The following is a 22,478-nucleotide window of genomic DNA, read 5'->3' as shown; positions in this document are numbered from 1 at the left end:
TCCGGCTGTGGATCAAATTCGATCTTTAATTTTTGACGTGGGAAGAAAAAAGAAACAAAGAAAAAGACATTTTGCATTTTGAAGCCATTTCATGAAAAACAAAATACAGTTCTGTACAAGGAGGACTCGGTCCTCACGGACATCGACACATGAGTAAAAAACAAAGACACGAGGAGTTAAGGGCTTGAAGTGCTTCTGAACCTTGAACACACACTGGGCGTTATATCCAAACTTAGAGATAAATACAGGACTGTCTCAGAAAATTAGAATATTGTGATAAAGTTCTTTATTTTCTGTAATGCAATTAAAAAAACAAAAATGTCATGCATTCTGGATTCATTACAAATCAACTGAAATATTGCAAGCCTTTTATTCTTTTAATATTGCTGATTATGGCTTACAGCTTAAGAAAACTCTAAAATCCTATCTCATAAAATTTGAATATTTCCTCAGACCAAGTTTAAAAAAAGATTTATAACAGCAAAACAAAATCAAACATTTGAAAATGTGTTTCGAGTTAATTAGACGATTCAAGTGATTTGTTTAATACCCTACTAGTATACTTTTTCATGATATTCTAATATTTAGAGATAGGATATTTGAGTTTTCTTAAGCTGTAAGCCATAATCAGCAATATTAAAAGAATAAAAGGCTTGCAATATTTCAGTTGATTTGTAATGAATCCAGAATGCATGACATTTTTGTTTTTTTAATTGCATTACAGAAAATAAAGAACTTTATCACAATATTCTAATTTTCTGAGACAGTCCTGTATATTTATAATATTTATATTATATTTACAGAATACCTTCTTTTTTTAAATATACAACGTCCGTCACGTATTCTATAAACAAATATAAATGACTTAGGCACGCTTTGTCTCAAACAAAACAATCGTGGGAGTTCCAACGAGTCGGACCGGAAATTTTCAGAGGACAACATTTTTTTTTTTTTAAATGGCCGTCTGAATGCTACTCCTCATCTCATTGGCCAGCAGTTAAAAAAAGGGGGCGGGGCAAAGGGGGGCATAATGTACACAACCATATTTTTACAGCAGGACTCAAAGAGGGCTCACGGATACGAGCCCCAAACTTGACCTCTTGACCTTTGACTGAGCGCTGCTCCTTTTGGAGGAGGAGGAGCCAGAGCGAGGGGGGGAGGGGGGGGAGTTCACTCCTCTTTTATTTTATTGTGTGTGTTTACTTTACAGTTACATCAGGTTCAGAGACGACAAATAAGAAAAGCAGCTACGATATCTACAGAGAATATACAGGAGTGGAATATACACGAATGACACTAAACGCACGCGGAGGGGCGGGGCGAGGAGGAGGGGGAGGAGTCTATAAGTCCGACTCGGGCATGTCCGGCATGTCGGTCATCAGGTACCCGATGCCGTAGCGGCCGTTGGGTGCGGTGTCGGCTTCGGGGCCGCCGCCGCCCGGCTTGCGGTAGATGTTGTTGCCGGGCGACGGCGCCTCGCTGGGCGCCTTGGCCCGGATCAGGCTGGTGTCGTCGTCCTCCTCGCCGACCGGCCGCGCCGCCTCCTGGATGATGCGGCCCTTCTTGTAGGCGACGGCGGAGAGGCCGCCGGCGGCGCCGTCGTCGATGACGTTGAAGTAGCGCAGCAGGAAGACGACGGGCACGGGGAGCACGGCCACCACCACCAGGGAGATGCAGAGCGCCATGCCCCACGGGGGGAAGGGCAGCACCCGCTCCTTGGCCTGCAGCGGGGACGGGAGGTTGTTGTTGTTGTTTAGGGTTTACGTCAAGAACATTGGAAAGATGGTTCAGCAGAGGCGGGAAAACACTCAGGTTGTATAGAAGAAGTGGACATATTCTTAGAATTCGAAGTTCTGGTAGAGACCTGTCAATCACAATAAGCCCCGCCCCTAAAGCATCCCCTGCTTTACTCTAAATGACCATAAAGTATAAATGATGACATCATAATGCACTAAATGATGACATCATGCTGTATAGAAGACTTGAAACTAGAGACTGAGACATAAACTCATGTTTACAATGTTTACTGAGGGAATACATCAAGAGAAGTAGAGTCACTATATAGACTTCTATACAACCAGAGGAGCCCCCTGGTGGTCAGGAGAGAGAATGCAGCTTTAACACATGAAGCATAGACTTCTATACAACCAGGAGTCGCCCCCTGGTGGTCAGGAGAGAGAATGCAGCTTTAACACATGAAGCATAGACTTCTATACAACCAGAGGAGTCGCCCCCTGGTGGTCAGGAGAGAGATTGCATCTTTAACACATGAAGCATAGACTTCTATACAACCAGGAGTCGCCCCCTGGTGGTCAGGAGAGATAATGCAGCTTTAACACATGAAGCATAGACTTCTATACAACCAGATGAGTCGCCCCCTGGTGGTCAGGAGAGAGAATGCAGCTTTAACACATGAAGCATAGACTTCTATACAACCAGTCGCCCCCTGGTGGTCAGGAGAGAGAAGGCAGCTCTGGCCTCACCTCCTCCTGTATCCAGGCGCTGTAGCTGGGCGGCACCATGGCCAGCTGGATGAAGCTGGCGCCCAGCAGCAGCAGCAGCAGCGTCGGCGTGACGTACTTCCACATGTAGTAGTAGAACCGGTACGGCGTGAAGCCCAGCATGTCCGTCAGGTCCTCAAAGAACCTGGGGGGGCGGGTTGTTCATCATGGGACATGAAATCACGTGTTCATTTGTTGAACACGGTGAGCCGCTCACTTGTCGATGCCGTAGACCCAGGCCACCGCCACGTTCTCCAGCACGACCACGATGAGCAGCGGCAGCGTCGCCGAGTAGTCGTCGAACATCGCCACGAAGTAGTTCCCCGAGCGCTGGACGAACAGCAGGCCGATGGAGAAGGCCAACGCACAGCAGCCCACTGCGGGGGGGAGGCCGTCACCACGGCAACGCCACCGTTAGACCAAGACATTAGCCTGACCCATTAGCCTGACCCATTAGCCTGACCCATTAGCCTGACCCATTAGCCTGACCCATTAGCCTGACCCATTAGCCTAACCCTGACCCATTAGCCTGACCCATTAGCCTAACCCTGACCCATTAGCCTGACCCATTAGCCTAACCCATTAGCCTAACCCATTAGCCTGACCCATTAGCCTGACCCATTAGCCTAACCCATTAGCCTGACCCATTAGCCTAACCCATTAGCCTGACCCATTAGCCTGACCCATTAGCCTAACCCTGACCCATTAGCCTGACCCATTAGCCTAACCCTGACCCATTAGCCTGACCCATTAGCCTAACCCTGACCCATTAGCCTAACCCTGACCCATTAGCCTGACCCATTAGCCTAACCCTGACCTATTAGCCTGACCCATTAGCCTGACCCATTAGCCTGACCCTGACCCATTAGCCTAACCCATTAGCCTGACCCATTAGCCTGACCCATTAGCCTGACCCTGACCCATTAGCCTAACCCATTAGCCTGACCCATTAGCCTGACCCTGACTATTAGCCTAACCCATTAGCCTGACCCATTAGCCTAACCCATTAGCCTAACCCATTAGCCTGACCCATTAGCCTAACCCATAAGCCTAACCCTGACCCATTAGCCTGACCCATTAGCCTCGGTGTACCCCGTCACTGAACTCCCTTCACAGATACGTTAGCTCCGCCGCCTCCTTGACCTTTGACCTTTCCCTGGCGTCCCGGGGCTCTGACCTGTGAGGAGCTCCTTGCGGACCTTGAAGGTGTCGATGAGCGGCGTGAGGATGCCCTCGATGGTGCCGAACATGCTGCCCAGGCCCAGGTTCACCAGCATCAGGAAGAACATCACGGACCAGAAGGGCGACGCCGGGAAGTGAGTCATGGCCTCCGTGAAGGCGATGAAGGCCAAGCCTGTGCCCTGGACCGTCTGGAGGAGGAGGAGGAGGAGGAAGAAGAGTAGGAAGAAGGAGGAAAAGGATGAAGGGGGAAGAAGAAGAAGAGGAGGAGGAGGAAGAAGAGGAGGAGAAGAAGAAGAAGAAGAAGAAGAAGGAGGAGGAGGAGGAGGAGGAGGAAGAAGAAGAGTTCAGTGTCCAGGAGTTCTCTGATTGGCCCTCTTTAATATATTCATATATATTTGTATATTCTTATATATTTATATATCTATAAATTTATATTCTTATATATTTATATTCTTGTATTCTTATATATTTATATATCTATATATTTATATTCTTATATATTTATATTCTTGTATTCTTATATATTTATATATCTATATATTTATATATATTTATATTCTTATATATTTATGTTCTTATATATTTATGTATTTTTATATTCTTATATATTTATATATATTGATATTCTTATATATTGATATTCTTATATATTTATGTTCTTATATATTTATATTCTTATATATTTATATTCTTATATATTTATATTCTTATATATTTATGTTGTTATATATTTATATATATTTATATTCTTATATATTTATATTCTTATATATTTATATTCTTATATATTTATGTTGTTATATATTTATATTCTTATATATTTATTTATTCTTATATATTTATATTCTTATATTCTTATATATTATATATCTATATATTCGTCTCTGGTACCTTGTTGAGCTCGTCCTCGATGCTGCAGGACTCCAGCCGGAGGTTCTGGTACTGGTCCCCGGTCCCCAGCTCGATGGCCTGGACCATCTGGTGGTAGTCCTCGGTACTGACCTGGCTCACGTTGGTGAGGTTGACGTGGGCGGGGATCAGACTCCTCTCAATGCCGTTGCCTAGCAACGTCACGATCCTGTTGGAGTTTCTGAAGAAAGAGAGACAGGTTCAACAGCTGGTCACCGTCCCGTCACGAGCTCCTACGCTGTGATTGGTCAGTTTGTGTTCGGGGGCGGGGTTTAGAGAATGACACTCCTTTCTCTGCCTCTGATTGGCTTCCCCCTTTCCTAGATATCTCCCTCTAACCTCTCATAACCTGCTCCAAATCCACTGAAGATGAAGGAGAAGAAGAAGAAGAAGAAGAGGAGGAATAGGAAGAGGAGGAAGAAGAGGAAGGAGGAAGAAGAAGAAAAAGAAAGAAGAAGAAGAAGAAGGAGGAAGACGAGGCAGAAGAAGGAAGAAGAGGAAGAAGAAAAAGTGAAGCCAGAGGAGTGAAGGAGTGAGGCAGTGAAGCAGTGAGGGAGTGAAGGAGTGAGGGAGTGAGGCAGTGAGGGAGTGAGGGAGTGAAGGAGTGAGGGAATGAGGCAGTGAGGCAGTGAGGAGTGAAGGAGTGAAGGAGTGAAGGAATGAAGGAGTGAGGGAGTGAGGCAGTGAGGGAATGAGGCAGTGAAGGAGTGAGGCAGTGAGGGAGTGAGGGAATGAGGCAGTGAAGCAGTGAGGGAGTGAGGGAGTGAGGGAATGAGGGAATGAGGCAGTGAGGGAGTGAAGGAGTGAGGGAATGAGGCAGTGAGGCAGTGAAGGAGTGAAGGAATGAAGGAGTGAGGGAGTGAGGCAGTGAGGGAATGAGGCAGTGAAGGAGTGAGGCAGTGAGGGAGTGAGGGAATGAGGCAGTGAAGCAGTGAAGGAGTGAGGGAGTGAGGCAGTGAGGGAGTGAGGGAATGAGGGAATGAGGCAGTGAGGGAGTGAAGGAGTGAGGGAGTGAGGGAGTGAGGGAATGAGGGAATGAGGCAGTGAGGCAGTGAAGGAGTGAAGGAGTGAGGGAGTGAGGCAGTGAGGGAATGAGGCAGTGAGGCAGTGAGGGAATGAGGGAATGAGGCAGTGAAGGAGTGTGTGGTGCGTGGTGTGTGGTGCGTGGTGAGGAGTGCGTGGTGAGGAGTGCGTGGTGAGGAGTGCGTGGTGAGGAGTGCGTGGTGAGGAGTGCGTGGTGAGGAGTGCGTGGTGAGGAGTGTGTGCGTGGTGAGGGAGTGCGTGTGCGTGGTGTGTGGTGCGTGGTGAGGGAGTGCGTGTGCGTGGTGAGGAGTGTGTGCGTGGTGTACTCACAGCGCGACACACTTGGCGCTCATGATGTTGGCCTTGAAGCCCAGCACGGCGAACACCACCAGCGTGGCGAGGATGGAGGTGAAGAAGTTGATGAAGGACACCAGCACGGCGTCGAAGTGGCAGTTGTTGTCGCGTTTGTTGTAGCTAGAGAAGGCGATGACGCCGCCGAAGCCCAGGCCCAGAGCGAAGAACACCTGCGTGGCCGCCTCGCGCCACACCTTGGCCTCCAGCATGATCTCCAGCTGCGGGGGGGGGTCAGGGGTCACGGCCAGGTTCAGGGTCTCAACACGACCACGCAGCGTGTCAATCATAAGAAAGGTCCCGAAAGATGACTTACATTTATTTATTTTTCCTGTTTTATTTCATTTTGAAATGAATATATTTGGTTTTTAAGGTTCTTTTTTTTGGTGACATTTTTATAAGTGCAGCCCTACACGTGAATAAGAAAAGTCCCAAAAGATCACTTAAAAAAAAGAAGAAGACATCTATAATATATGTTTTTCCTGTTTTATATCATTTTAAAATGAATATATATATTTTTTTACGGCTTTTTTTTGTTATAAAATCTTATTGACTTATTTTGGGGAGCACGGTCGAATTTTAGAGTTCTTAATTCGGCCAAATCGGATACAAATAATAAGAAAGGTCACGAAAGATGACTTAAAAAAAAACGACATACATACTATGTTTTTCCTGTTTGATATTGTTTTAAATAAATATATTTTGTTTTTAAGACTCTTTTTAGACAAATCTTATTGATCTATTGACATTTTTATAAGTGCGGCCCTACACGTGAATAAACATGAATAAGAAAAGTCCCAAAAGATGACTTTAAAAAATCACAATAAAAACGTATTTATATAAGAGGCAAATATATGTTTTCCTGTTTTATACAATTCTAAAAATTATATTCTTAGGCTTTTAAGGCAATTTTTTTACACAAATTTTATTGACTTATTGACATTTTTATAACAAATAAGTCTCATAAGATGGCTTAAAAAAAATCAAAAACAAAATCTATTTATAGCTGAGGCAAATATTAATATTTTTCCTGTTTCATATCATTCTAAAATGAATATATTTAGGTTTTTAAGCCTCTTTTTTTTAGACAAATCTTATTGACCTATTGACATAAATCGTATTGACATTGAAGTGCAGCCCTACACGTGAATAAACATGAATAAGAAAAGTCCCAAAAGATGACTTATATATGTTTTTCCTGTTTTATATCATTCTAAATTAATATATTAGATTTGTAAAGCTATTTTTTGACACAAATCTTGTTGACATTTTTATAACAAATAAGTCTCAAAAGATGACTTTAAACATTGAATGGGGTCAAATTGACCCTAAGGCAACAGGAGGGTTAAAAAAGTCCCAATCAATATGTATTTATATATAAGTCAAATATATGTTTTTCCTGTTTTATATGATTCTTAAATGAATATAATAGGTTTTTAAGGCTATTTTTAGACAAATCTTATGAACTTATTGACATTTTTATAAGTGCAGACCTACATGTGAATATAAACGGTTGTAAATATGCAATAACGGGTTGAAAGAGAGAGTAAAATTGTTTAATTATTCAGGTTGTTTGCATATTTAGGATGTTTTTATATATTAGAATAGCTTTTTCTTGTGAAAGTGTTTTTGTTTAGTTTAATTCATTGTTGTTTAGATATATTTAGTCTCTTGATGGGTCATTTGTTCACTAGTTGGGTAACACTGTGGACACCTGTGGTGAGATGTAGGAGGACCAGCATGCACCTGGGTAGGCCTGTGGTTGTTACCCAGCAGTAGGAGTTCCTTTGTTCTTTTGTTTGTTTATTTTAGTGAAATAAATGATCAGAAACACTGAATCCTGAATGGACGCTTTCTTTTATCTGTGTGAACCACAAACTCACGGAGCGTCAGTGGGAATCGGATTTATGTCTGTTTTGGATTTATTGGACAATTGGCCGTGACATGGGAAAAAGAAAAACACGTTTAGTGAAGCTTGGATGATAAAATGATGACGATTTGATGATCTATTAACGTTTTAATCGTTTCTTAAGCAAAAAGTGACAAACAAAAATGTGTGTTTTCCTCGTCATGTGTGATAATAAACTTAATATCAGTCACGCTACTGTCAGCTTTGCTACACTAAGCTAACGTAGAGCTTTAAATCCCCTCACAAGATCACATGGGCTCCTCGTATCTGGGACTGTATCATGAGAACAATGTGTCACATTAGGATCTACAGGCCTCGACCTTAAAGTGAGATCTTGTTCACTTTGCGTGAAATGGCCTTTTTTGGCGGGAAATTGCATTTTTTGGCGGGAAATTACAATTTTTTGTTTCTTGTCACCGTTTCTCATTTTCCAGGTCGCAAGAGTTAAAATCTTGTCGGCCAAACAAAACAAGATATTTGGGCTCTAGCTAAAACATAATATCCCTGATAATTCAAAAGAACAAAAACAAAATGGCCGCGCCATAGAGAGTGAAAATGGTTTGCTCCGCCTTGTTTACCTTGGGCGTGAACATGTGTCGGATCCCGTCCACGGAGCCTTTGAGCAGCAGAGCGCGGACCAGGAAGCAGATCAGCACCACGTAGGGGAACAGGGAGCTGAAGTACATCACCTGGAGGAAGACATAATTATGAGGAGTAATTGTGATAATAATTATGAACAATAAGGATAAAATGTTTTTTTTAAATCTAAAAAATCCACAATGAACTAGTTTCAAGAAAAGTCAGATTATGTTTTAACCCAGTTATTACTGGTTTCTAGACTATTTAATATTTTTTAAATATAAATCCTGGCTCTGATGATAACTGCTGTTCAGTTCCAGTCAGACAAAAAACAAACACTTGACAGACGGTGAGAGCGTGTGCGTTTGTACAAATGTTTTACAAAATCCAACTTCACCTGCAAGCAAACTCAAACTAATTATGAGGAGAATCTTTGAGAAATAAGTATAACAACATTTTAAAAATCTACAATTTACTAGTTTCAAGAGGTGTCAGATTATGTTTTAACCCAGTTATTACTGGTTTCTAGAATATTTAATATTTTTAAATATAAATCTTGGCTCTGAGATGATAACTGCTGTTCAGTTCCAGTCAGACAAAAAACAAACACTCGACAGACGTTGGGAGCGTCTGTACAAAAACCGTCAAGATTAAATGTAGCGTGATCTTATTGCCCGCATTTCTATATGTAGCGTTAAAATGTGCAGAAACGAGAGCGAAGCCTCCGTTTCATTGCAGCTCAGAGGACGCTGTTTATATTCTTACTTTTTATTTACACATTTTTTTCGATTTCACTAAACAAAAGAAAAAATTTAATAAATAGAATTATATTTTTTTTAATACAAATAAACAGTATTAAAAAATAAAGTCTTTTGATTCTAATTTTGTAAAGCTTTTAATTTTAATTTTTTTAAATTTCACTGAACAAAAAAAAAGAACGCGACAAAACATTGAAAATGACAACAACAAAAATAAATAGAAAAGAATAATAAAAAATAATACAGATAAAGAGTATACAATTATTAAAAAGATTAGGTGTTTTGATTCTCTTTTGAAAAACGTTTTATTTTTTAATTTTACAGAAAAAAATGAAAAAAGAACACAACATTAAAAATGACAAAAAGAAAAACTTAAATAAATGGCAAAGAATCACTAAAAATTTTTTTATAATACAAATAAAGAGTCTAAAAGTATTAAAAAAGAAGTGTTTTCCGAAGTGAGTTAAATGTTCGTCTGTGTATTTTTGACGGTACATCTCTCGAGTAGCGGCGCCTTAATGTACCGCGGACCCTGAGATGAGTCATTTCCTCTTTCCGGTTCCCTCCTCTCATAAGTCAACGGGTTGTTTGATCGTGTGATGTCACAAGATGCCCAAAATACAGGTCTGTGGTTAAGCCGCGCTCAGCAGCTCTTTTAAATACTCAAATGCGTCAGTAAATACCCCCCGCTTGTACATTTTTGAAGCGTGTCTTTTTTAAGAGGGTTGCCAAATGAAACTCTCCTGAAAGTCGTCTCTGGAAACCCCATTCAGCTTCAGCTTGGAGACATGAAGTCATGTGACCGTGGTGTTCGTCTACGGCCGTTAGCGGTAGCTTCTTATTTTGATGTTTATTCAGGAAGATTCTTCTGAACAAACAGATTTTAAAACAGCCGACGGGGATCGTTCCGTCGGCGTGACGCTGACTCGGCGCGCCGTCGTCCCTGCGGCGCTCCCGTATACCAGCGGGGTCTGCAGCCCAGAGCCCCTTTGTCCAATTACAGAGCCAATTAAGAGCGTGGGCTTCTTCCCCCTCCGCGTGGGCTTACAGGCCTCGTGGAGGCGGCTGCGGGTGAATGAGATGGTTTGGGCTTGAGTCATGAGCCCGGTTAATGATTCAGAGCCCCGTCTCCTACACGGTGGTCCATGTGTGGAGCTCCCGAAAAGGGGAGAGCCTGGGTAATGTCTGGTCTCAGGGGGGAGGGGTGGGGATTCACCCTGAAGCCGGCATTCGCTTGGATATTTTAAAAATTCAGTCAAGGTTTGTGAAGTTTAACGATGTAACGGCAGAAAGAGATTCTCGTATTTTCTTGATACTTTAACTCTAACCCCCCAAAAGAAAGTTTCTAGCTCCACAGAAATAGAGGAACTTTGAAACCAAACTTTTGTAACTTAACCGTGATTCAACCGTTTTAAAACAAGTTGGATAGGAGACGTGATGTAATGTCATCCAAATAAAACAAATATTAAAAATATCCCAGGTATCCCAGGCAGTAGGAACCCCTGCTAAAACTATATCGTAAAGAATTATAATTTAAATACATTTCTTCACCTTTGACTTTATGCCCCCCCCCCCCCCCAAAAAAAACCAGTTTCTAGGGTGTTGAAATGTAAACACATTTTCTCACCAGTTTAATTTGATTCAAGTTGGATAGAAGTTGGATAGAAGGAAACGTGACGTAATGTCATCCACACAAAGAAATATTTAGTAAATCCAAAGTATTCCAGGCAGGAGGAACCCTGCTATAAAAATACAGTAAAATGTCACAATTTAAATACGATTCTTCTCCGAGTTTTATTAGAGGTTCCTCAGCTGCAGCTCGGAGGCTCAGCCGGCGGTGGCCTTGGGGAGCTCAAAGCCAAACACGCTGCCTCCGTGTGGGAGAAGCAGATATCTGCTCTGTCCTAACCTCGGGATGATGCGCCATCGCGACTTCACAAAAAGACACGCTAAGCCCCTCCCCCTCCCCCATCAGAATCCATTAATGGTATCCCCCGTTTTTTATGTTTTTTTGTGCCACACTCTTGACAATCAAGCCAAGCCAAAAGAGCGCGTGTAACCATGGTAACCAAAATGGCCTGATCCCTTTCACGCCCACCCACACACACACACACACACATGCAGATCGCGGTGGGGATATTCCTTGGGGAAAGGGCTTTTGTGAATGCGTACGGGTGGAGGAGAGGCCATTAATATTCTTTTGTGCCGGTTAAACTTCAAATGCACTTGGAGCTCCGCCCCCTTGGAGGGAAAGTTCAAGCCATATTTCTACTCTGGACAACAACAACAAAAAAGGCCATCCGGGCACACACACCGGGTTGTTGGAGGACGACCATCTGGCTCCAACTGTACAATTCACCACTTCTGCTTGGTTATTTTTCATTTACATATCTTGGCTTTGGGCAGTTCCTTTTATCCTCGCCACGGGAGTGGAAGCGCTTCATTTACTCAAACGCCACCCCTCCGATAGAGCGGCGGTGGTGGCGGTGATTGTGACAAGAGGGTTGTGATTATCTAGAAATGGAGATTGCCAAGAGCTGAAAAAGAAGAATAAAAAAAAAACGCTGCGAGGCGTCGGTGGAGAAAAAGGTAAAACCTGCCGACAGCTGTCGAGATAAGACGTGAGAGGAGGAGGATGTCTGGGAGGAGGGAGGCGTCGCCCAGCTAGAGACGACTCCTCCACAGCTGGGCTAACAGTCGGATAATGGGGCTACTACTTCATGCTAAAGTGGCTAACTTACATGTGAGGGCCATATCTTAAGTCCATCTTAAGATCTTAAACGCTGCCACTCTACACTGCAAGCAAAACTGTTGCTATTTGTACTGTTAGCATCGTTAGCAGCGAGCTAACACGCTTCAACGGCCGTTATGGATAAAGTTACGTTAGCAAACAGACAGCTACATAAGCGTCCCATTCTAGTGTATTCTGACCACCTGATTAACTTAAATGCAATGAACTTATTTGTTTCCTTCTTCTGCTTTGGTTTCTACCACTTCCTGTGAACGACATCTGGTTCTTTAGCTGCTAAATGTTCCACTTTCTTCACCAGCTGGTCGCTAACTTTTTGGCCTTGGCCCGTTTTTTTTCATTCAGCGGGTTCGTCGGAGCCTTTGTGTCGGAAACATTGCGTTCAGCAGCTGATGAATGCAGCGTCTAATAAATGTGCTATGAAACCAAAATAATGAGCTAAAAGAGGCTTAAAAGCCCAATTGAGCTGCAGATTTGGGTGTTAATTCTCCGTGATGCTGGCCCTCTTACAAAGACTCATTTCATTGAGTTAAGTTCATTCAAATTCTGACCTTACTGACAACCCTGAAATATACTGTATTCCTTTCCCCCACACACAGCACCCGGCCTGACATAAGGGGTGTGTGTGTGTGTGTGTGTGTGTGTGTGTGGGGTGAGATTATAAACAGTGCAACACATTCGTCCCAATTAGCGCAACCTTGGAACCGCCCCGACTACAGCTTGTCATATGATACGAGAAAGTGTGGAATGATAAAGATTACCTGTAAAAAAAGAAAAAGAAAGAAGAGCCAAGTGAGTTTTTTTGCGAATAAACGGCAACCTTTAGCCGGCGGGCTAATCCTTCCGGATGCTAGTCACGCTACTGTCAGCTTTGCTACACTAAGCTAAAGTCGAGCTTTAAATCCCCTCACAAGATCACATGAGCTCCTCGTATCGGAGACTGTATCAGAACAATTTGTCACGTCACATTACGATCTACAGGCCTCGGCCTTAAGGTGAGCTAATCGGTCACTTTGCGGGAAATGCAATTTTTTGGCGGGAAATTACTTTTTTTGTTTCTTGTCCCCTTTTCTTATTTTCCAGGTTGCAAGCGTGACATTTTGAGCGGTTGCGTAGGCCAAGCTATCCGTGAGTGTAGCTGGCAGCTGTAGTGAGTCCTCCTTACCTTCCCAGAGGACTGGATTCCCTTGATCATGGCGAGGCACACCATGGACCAGGCAACCAGCAGGCACACGGTCATCTTCCAGTTGAGGCCTCCGCCCTCGGAGATGCTGTCGGAGATGTTCAGGGCCTCGCGGTACCAGTAGTAGGTGGTGGCCGAGCTCTTGTCGCACTCCGGTACCACATCTGCGGACCCAAAAAAAACGTTTAAAGTTTCGTGGTCGACGGGAAACGAGGCCGGTGGATCCGAACACGCGTGTTTGACGGCGTCTCACATGTGCTGGTGTCGTTCTTGATGAGCGGACACTCGTGCCACGGCAGAGGCTGCTGGAAGGACTGGGAGAAGTAGAAGAGACTCCAGCCGATGATGACGTTGTAGTAGAGGGCGACGAAGAAGCACACCTTACGGGGCGAGAGAGGCCAGTTCAACACACAAAAGCCTTAAAAACAATGAACTCTTCATTTTTAATCTACCAAACATGATCTATATATGTTCAATACTTTTCATATTACAACAAAAAGAGCAAAATAAATGTAAACGACATAAACACTGAACTGTTTCTTCCCTTTTCACCTTATTTATATATTTATAAGTTACCAATAGTGTCATAATGTTTAGTTCATTTGTTTTCTCAAAGTAAAGAAACTATTGCTGCTGCTGGAAACATGAAATACAATAAATCATCACTTCCTGAGATGCCATAAATGTGTATGTAGTTATTACTGTATTATTTTTTAATATGCTGCAGTCTTCATCGGCTCAAATTTGCTTATATTTGAAAAAGCAAAATTGTGATTATAGTCTCAAATGTTATGAAACCTTTTTTTTATTTTACAATGCGGGTGTTACGGAAGAATAAGAGAATCCAAAAACAAGGAAATGAGTTTTAATTGTTGCACTTGGCTCTCGGGTCGATGACTGACATAAGGTCTGTGGTTCACAGACGCGAGAGAGATTTTAGAGGCGTCAGTAAAGTGTGTTGGAGTCGTCCATTGGGCCTCTAGCTCCGCCCCCTCCGCCCTCACCATGCAGCTGGCGAAGCCGATGCCCCCCAGCCGAGGGCTGATGTAGTTCCACACCCCGATGCTGCCCCTGCGGATCCGCTGCCCCACGGCGAGCTCCAGGAAGAACAGCGGGATGCCGATGAGGATCAGCAGGATGAGGTAGGGCACCAGGTACGCACCTGTCAATCACAAACAAAACACGCAGGTTGAAGGAAGCGTGTGAAACTGGGCCATCGACGACCTCAGCTCCCTGGAGGCGGGGAGCGAGAATGTGAAGCGTAGTTCTACTTGATGTCCTCATAAGAAGCTTCTTCAGCAGGTTATCTCCCAACACACACACACACACAGATCTGCATCCACGGTGTGTGTGTGTGTGGCGCAATCCAATAATTCAGGAAACACACTGAAGTCTAAAATTACCCTATTGCAGCGGTAATTACGAGGAGGCGCATCGCTCCTCTCTAGGATCAAAGGTCTGGAGAGGGCGAACGACTGTCATTAAGGGGGGGGGGAATACAAGGGGGGGGGCAAAGCGCTTGTGACTGTCGAGAGCACTTGTGAGCGATTCACCGCCGGGCGCATGACGAGCTGGAGGAGAACCGTAAAGTCTCCGTTTCTGGAAGAGAAATGGCTGCCGGTTCCACAAAATAGTGTGTGTGTGTGAGTGTATGTGTGTGTGTGTTTGTGTGTGTCTGTGTGTGTGTGTGAAGGTGATACGGTGCAGGGTTAATACTCTAATGTGTAGGTGTGTGTGTAGGTGTGTGTGTGTGTCGGTGTGCGTATGCTGAAGGTTGTGACACTCCCAACCCACGTAAATATGAAACCATTGCATCATTTCAAAACTTCATTGACACTGTTGAAGGAAATACACCCACACACACACACACACACACACACACACACACACACACACACACCAGTGATCATCTGTAAAGACCTCTTCGTTAGCCCCTCCCCCCCCAGCCACACACCTCTCACGGGCTAAACACACAACACGTGAGCCGGCGGGTCGCCGCCGCGCCGTAACGGTTGCCGTGGGTGACGGATGTTTTGACGCCGTCCCCGACTGCATTGTCTAAAAAGATTAGTTTCATCAGAGTTTATTGTTTCACCCCCCCCCCCCCCCTCCTTTGTCTTTGAGGAACATCTCAAACTCTTTCTAGAGGAAACAAACAGGAGCTCCTTCATCTCTTCAGTCGTTTCCCGTCTCTCTTCCCGTCGACCGATGACTGACGGTAAATATCCGGTCCGTCCTGTACGGGCGAGTCGCGTGTCGTTGTTTTCTTTTTTTGTGTTTGTTTGTTTTCTAGGCAGTGGCGCATTTATAGGAACAAAGGGGCGCGGCCGCGGCCGCGGCGGTGCATACCTGGAGGATGATTCACCGAAATCCAACAGCCCTCTTCTTTATTTATATATGAGTTCATTCATACGACGCCCGGAGGTTGTTGTTTTAAACCAGATGTGTTGACATAGATGTGTAACACCCTGTTAATGTTGTGTCTGTCTCCCCAGGAATTGGTCATTCCCGTCACCTGCCCCAGCCTCTCCCGTCTCGCTGACCCCTGATGTCCCACACCTGTGTTTCCCCACCTTATATATTCTCCCAGTCTTTGCTTTGTTCCCTGCCAGATTGTTGTGTGTTTTGCCCCTCGTGTCAAATTGCTCATTTTTCAAGTAAAACATTTGTTTCTCAAACCCAGAGTCGGACGTTTCTTCTGCACTTGAGTTTACCCGTGTGATTCTGTGACAGTATGAAATATATCCATAAAACCTTTTGCCTCTGTTGCCGGGCGGTTTAGGCGTTGACAGATTATGTATTACGCAAATAAAAAAAATGGATGAGCCGTTACTGGTGAGCACAAACTCCCTAAAAAAGGTTCTCGATATTCTACTCACACTCAAAGAAATGACTCATTGGATGAACTCAATTAAATTGTTGGCAGGTTTTCCATCCAATAATTATATGCAACTCCAACTCAAATGTAGCACATCAGTGCAATAAAATGTAATTAAGTTCGTCCAACTCATTTGTATCAAATACATCTAAAATAAAATAACGATATTCATTAAATTAAATTAATTTATGTTTGTCCAACTCAAAATATAAACTAACTAACTAAATATGCAAACTCCACACACAAGGAAAGCCCCGACTGGGACTTGAACCCACGGCCCGCTGGCTGTGAGGCGACAGTGCTAGCCACTACACCACCGTACAGCCCTGAAAGTGTCTTCACCTCATGCAAACAACTGATTTTCAGCTGGCGCATGCGCAAAGGGGAGTCCTCAATGAAACACATTTATTTTGAGTTGATATGCACACCATCTAACCTAAATAAATCTAATAAATGAAAGTATTCCTACATTTTGTGTTACACCCATTCAATATAAATATCTTCGTTTTGTAATTGATTTATTTAAATGTATCAAACAATATTTAAATGTGTCACCTCTAAGAAGGGCTTGAATCGTTTTTTTGAGTGCAGAGAACAAGTCACTCCCCTCTAGTTAGCTAGTTAACAGCTAGTTAACTAGCTAACTAGTTAACAGTCAGTTAACTAGTTAACTTTGAGGCATAATTGTGCCAAAAAAGGCCCCCAAAAAAGTCTCGATCAGGGTCTAAATGTACTGATAATACACAAATAGATTATTTTCTTTAACTTCATTCTGAGAAGTATAAAGAACTTTTGTTTCGTTTTTTTGTCTTTTAGGCGAAACAACAAACAATAAAACTATAAAATCCAAATGTAATCTGTCACATTTTAATCTAATGACAGGGGAACACAGCAGGGTGACCAGAGCTGGTTAAAGACAGACCTGAAAACACACACACCAACACACACTCACAGACACACACACACACACACACACACTCACAGACACAGATACACACACTCACACACACACACACACACACACACACACTCAGACACAGATACACACACTCAGACACAGATACACACACTCACACACATACTCAGACACACACACACACACACACACACACTCACAGACACACACACACACACACACACACACTCACATACACACACACTCACAGACACACACACACACACACACAGACACACACACACACTAGAGTATCTACGGGAGAGTCAAGTCGGGCATTGTGGGGAATGTGGATCTGATTACAGTGCGGGCTGAATGTTGTTATAATTATACAATCATGAGCACCAGAGCTTCTCACACACACACATATATATATATATGTGTGTGTGTGTGTGTGTGTGTTGGTGGGACGTTGCAGCCCGCACACCGACAGACGGCCACGTGACTCGAGTGTCGACCCTGAAGGTCACGGCGCCTCCTGGTTTTGACAGACGAGTGCCGACCAGGAGGACGGGCTTTGTCTCCTCCGTGTTTCTTACCGGCGCTCAGATTCACGCAGCCGGCAGTGAACACACCGCTCCGGACTTTACTTTACGTCCGAGAGCTGAGAACATCGGGACTTTTCCCCCTAAAACCGTCGTAGCATTCGGCACATCCGTGTGATTTCTGGTGAAAGCCGAGGCCGCCGGAGAGGATCTCGTGCATCATAGATGTGGCGCTCCTCTCGTGACACACACCGTCCACTCAGAGTGTGTGTGTTCTTTAATCCCGCGGTGTGTGTCGGCGATCGGCCGCGACTCGCTCCTGAAGCAACGCGTGACACTTCAAGTTAATTCGGGCTTGAATGGCAGTTTGGTTTCGGCCCGGCGTCGTCGTCGGTAATCTTTTTAATTGCCGAGCTCGGACAACTTCTTTAGAATAAAGGATTCGCGAAGAGCTTTAAAAAGAACAACTTCCTGGTGCAACTTTTGGCAAAGTCGTTTATTGCCGAAGCGTTTGGTAAAAGTCGTGCGACCTGTTGTCTTATTTACGACTTTTACGCTATCGCCGTACGGCTTCGTGTTTCTGGCACCGCTGGACTCTGTTTTACAGGTATTTGTGTTAGTAAGATTATATAAATTATACTTTTAACTACAATCACAATAACAAGGTTTACACACATGTTGACTCATGACTTTTCCAGGACTTTAAACCAAATTCCCATGACTAGACATGTTGTGAAATAAACACGAGTATAAACCTTAATGACACAATGAGACAATAGTTTGATTAAAAAGAATAAATATTTATATAAATGTTTATTCTTTTAATCAAACTGTGTCAATGAACATGTGAATATAACAACATTTTCCATGACTTTTCCAAAGGTGATTGACTAGTTTCCTTTATGATGTTGGTTGGGTATCAAAATATTGGATTATTGCCTGTAACTCACCCCCTCATACTATATACATTTTATAACTATGAAATAAAACCGTCCTTTAAATCAAGAAGTTCTCAATACCTTTTTTTTCTGGCCAAGGACCCAAAATAGAGATTATACCTTTGACGGAGGGGTATTAAACATATTTGCATTAATTCAAGCGGTTCTCAATACCTTTTTTTCTGGCCAAGAACCCTTTACGAAATAGAGATTATACCTTGACGGAGGGGTATGTTTGCAGATAGTCAGAGTTATAGATCAGAAGGTGATTGGCTAGTTTCACACCGTTACTATCAATATATTGGATTATTGTCTGTAACTCACCCCTTCATACTAGATATATGTTGTAACCATGAAAAAATCCCGTCCTTTAATTCAAGAGGTTCTCAATACCTTTTTTTCTGGCCAAGGACCCTTTACGAAATAGAGATTATACCTTTGACGGAGGGGTATGTTTGCAGATAGTCAGAGTTATAGATCAGAAGGTGATTGGCTAGTTTCACACCGTCACCATCAATATATTGGATTATTGTCTGTAACTCACCCCCTCCGTTCTTCTGGCACAGGTAGGGGAACCTCCAGACGTTGCCCAGGCCCACGGAGAAGCCCACCTGAGCCAGGATGTACTGCAGCTTGCTGTTCCAGGCCGGGCGCCCATCATCCTCCTCCTCATCGGGGTCCGAGCCCCCTTCCTCCACGTCGCACCCTTTCCCTCCGCCGTCATGGCCGCTGACGATCAGCGAGCTCTTCTTGAAGTCGTCGCAGGCGTCCTCGTGGGAAAGCAGGTCCTTGGCAGACTCCGTGACATCGTCGTCAAGCTCTCTCTTGACGGCTTTGCTGTTTTTGGGCATTTGTTAAAGCGAAATGAGGGGGGGGGGGAAGGGTCTTTTTCTGGACGGCTGGCTTGGAACGGCAGGGTGGGGGGGGCGGCGTCTCGACTTTTTTCTCTTTTTAACCGGTGCGGCGAGACGGTTTCGTGGCGGGTTGAGCGAACAGGAAGCGGTTTATTTCGTCATTATCACCGAACATCTGGGGAGGAGCAAGAGGATCAAATATTACAGTCAGTAAACAATTAAAGTTATCCTTCGACAAGTCGCTGCAAGAGATTTTATTGTGGTTCTGCCTCTAAATGTCCTCCTCTCACCCTGAAGTATGAAGTATATCTTCTTCTCTTTTTATCTCCTGCACAAAGCAGATGGACAACACAGTGATTACACCAACAGCTGCTTCATGCATTGGGTTTTTTGGCTCATATTAATTACGTTTAATGGTTTTTAATACTTACTTTTGATAGTTGTATTACCTACTTTTAATAGTATGTATTACTTACTTTTAATAGTTGTTATTACTTCTTTTTAAAAGTATGTTTACCTCTTTTTAATTTTTAATACTTACTTTTGATAGTTGTATTAACTAAATAGTATGTATTAATTACTTTTAATAGTTTTTATTACTTCTTTTTAATAGTATGTTTACTTCCTTTTAATGTTTTTTATTACTTACTTTCAAAAGTTTTTATTACTTACTTTTAATAGTATGTATTACAATGTGTCTCGACTGTGGGTCTAGCACAAATGTCAAATAAAAAACCTCAAACTTACTTTTAATAGTATGTATTACATACTTTTAATAGTTTTCATTACTTACTTTTAATGTTTTTTATTACTTACTTTTAATAGTATTTATTACTTACTTGTAATAGTATGTATTACATACTTTTAATAGTATGTTTACTTACTTTTAATGTTTTTTATTACTTACTTTTTATAATATGTATTACATACTTTTAATAGTATGTATTACTTACTTTTAATAATATGAATTACATACTTTTAATAGTATGTATTACTTACTTTTAATAATATGTATTACATACTTTTAATAGTATGTATTACATACTTTTAATAGTTTTTAATACTTACTTATAATATTATTTATTACTTACTTTTAATAGATTTTATTACTTACTTATAATATTATTTATTACTTTCTTTTAATGGTTTCTATTACTTATTTATAATAGTATTTATTACTTACTTTCATATGTATTACTTACTTTTAATAATATGTATTACTTACTTTAAATAGTATGTATTACTTATTATTAATGGTTTTTATTAATTACTTTTAATAATATGTATTACTTACTTGTAATACATATTACAGCTTCTCACTGTGTGTATTGTGTGTTCTTCTTACCGCATGTCCTGTTGTATTGTGTCTCATGTTTGCTATTGTTTTATGTTTGTTATTCTTTTATGTTTATTATGGTCTGTCAAGGGACTAAATGAGGCACATTAGCTGTGAAGCTACAACCGTGTGCATCAAATGGTGACATTTAGGTTTTAACTGTACATGCTCCCTTTTTAAATAAAGACAATAGTAGAAAAAAACTATTCATAACTTTCCCCTCTTGTCTTCTTACATTCCGCTAGAGATGTATTTCTTCATCCGTTAATCACATGACAGACAGTGACGATCACGTTCCCAGCCTCCTGAATAATTGAGGCGTGCACGAGGCTATTTGCATACCAACCCAAACACTTGTTCCTCTCTTCCTCCTGCAGGATGGGGGAAGCCCTGAGGCCCATAAAGGAAACACCAAACACAGCCACGCCGATGGGAGGAGGAAACAAAGGGTGGTCTCTCTCTTTTTATTCTCTTGTAATATACAATATATATATTATATATATATATATATACAATATAAACAGTGCCGGGAGGGTGTGGACGCGTTCCACCCGGAGAGCGGGTTGAAGTGCGCATGCCCACTGACTCTGAAATAAATCTACATCTCAGATCGTTTTTTTGTTGATTTTTTTTACAATATCACACCTTTTTTTGTGTGCATAAAAAATGCATTACAGGCGCGAAATACCCCAGATCGGCTCTTCCGATGCGACCGTGCTGTATATCAGCTACAGCATGCTCCCCCCCCCCTAACCTCCGATGGGGTGGGCACCTTTCACCACAGGATTAAATGATTAATACATTTCCTTCCACGCTTCCAGATTGGCCTGGTTTGCATGAGGCAAAGGCCGCGTTTCTCATCCAAGTGAACGCAACACAGCGGCCCCCCGAAAGGATGCTGAGTAACCTTCACTGCAGGCTTTTTTCTTCTTTTGTGTATGTGTGTGTGTGTGTGTGTGTGTGTGTGTGTGTGTGTGTGTGTGTGTGTGTGTGTGTGTGTGTGTGTGTCCGTATGAGCTGGACGAGGAGGCGGCACTTGTGGCCTCAGGATGTATGATTTATAAACTGAGTAGTGAATAAACGGACAAAGATAAAAGGGCTTTCTTCTTCTTCTCTTTCTTCTTCTCTTTCTGTCTGCACATGACTCAGGAGTGACGAGGCCGGCGGTAATCGGCTCCAATGAATGAGACACAACACGCGGATGTCGACAACCATTATTCTGATTATAGTAATAATAATAAACCACGGTCACGCAGGTGCCATATGGCTTCCTCGGAGGAATGCGCATCCGTTACTGTCCTCCCTCCCGCCCTCCTCAGTCCGCCTTGACATCGGTGTGAAGTGTTTCATCATTCGCTCTCGCATGCGGGCACATCCTGCGCACTGGTACCCCAGTCAGCCTCTCACACATGCGCGCGCACCCCCACACACACACACACACACACAGAGAGAACAAGCCTTTTTAGTCGTAATTAAAAAGGTGGTTTTGGACTCACCAGTGTGGAATATCAGTCGTCCTTTTCTCCCTTTAATGACGCGTCTCAAGGAATGAAGTTGTGAGAGCGCATACACGGGGCCGTCATTATCACTTGCTTCGGCGTGAGCGTCGTGCGGTCGGTGGCGGTAACGGACTCACTCGGTGCTCAAGAGTTTCTGTCGGTCTCCGGCAAGAAGCGAGGCAAGTTAAGAGAGAGGAGGATGGAGGAGGGCGGAGGGCGGGGGTGAGGGGGTGTCCGCCTGTCGACGCGCCCACCGCGGATCATTTCCTCTCCTTCTTCGTCGTGTATCTCACCACAAGCGTGTTTTAAAGGCTCCTCATACGAGAGTGTATATTAAACGTGGTGTATTTATTCGGTTTGACGTTTACAAAATCGCGTGTTCGTTTTTG

General features: G+C 43.0%; 1 protein-coding gene across 1 annotated transcript; it reads right to left on the bottom strand.

Moving 5' to 3' along the window:
* Positions 1 to 6: 6 nt before the first annotated feature.
* Positions 7 to 22,216, bottom strand: slc6a15 (solute carrier family 6 member 15). The gene is made up of 12 exons (XM_056417847.1): positions 22,087 to 22,216; positions 18,945 to 19,429; positions 14,149 to 14,306; positions 13,398 to 13,524; positions 13,127 to 13,308; positions 8,454 to 8,564; positions 5,946 to 6,187; positions 4,575 to 4,773; positions 3,679 to 3,871; positions 2,719 to 2,878; positions 2,484 to 2,646; positions 7 to 1,721 (listed from the first exon to the last, which is right to left on the bottom strand). The coding sequence occupies exons 2-12, from the start codon at positions 19,249 to 19,251 to the stop codon at positions 1,341 to 1,343; spliced, it is 2,223 nt and encodes a 740-aa protein (XP_056273822.1). The 5' UTR covers positions 19,252 to 19,429; positions 22,087 to 22,216; the 3' UTR covers positions 7 to 1,340.
* Between the last annotated feature and the right edge of the window lie 262 nt (positions 22,217 to 22,478).

Source organism: Pseudoliparis swirei, chromosome 6 (assembly GCF_029220125.1).
Source record: "Pseudoliparis swirei isolate HS2019 ecotype Mariana Trench chromosome 6, NWPU_hadal_v1, whole genome shotgun sequence".
Taxonomy (NCBI): Eukaryota; Metazoa; Chordata; class Actinopteri; order Perciformes; family Liparidae; genus Pseudoliparis; species Pseudoliparis swirei.
This window is presented reverse-complemented; position numbering and strand designations above follow the sequence as displayed.

What these genes read in the sequence shown, in the direction of transcription:
- slc6a15 (XM_056417847.1), bottom strand. Translation starts at nt 19,251, where the DNA reads ATGCCCAAAAACAGCAAAGCCGTCAAGAGAGAGCTTGACGACGATGTC. An exon ending in GTGCCAGAAGAACGGAGGGG is followed by an intron (nt 14,307 to 18,944) that starts GTGAGTTACAGA and finishes TGTGATTGACAG; the next exon opens with GTGCGTACCTGGTGCCCTAC. An exon ending in TGGGTCTACGGCATCGACAA is followed by an intron (nt 2,647 to 2,718) that starts GTGAGCGGCTCA and finishes CCGCCCCCCCAG; the next exon opens with GTTCTTTGAGGACCTGACGG.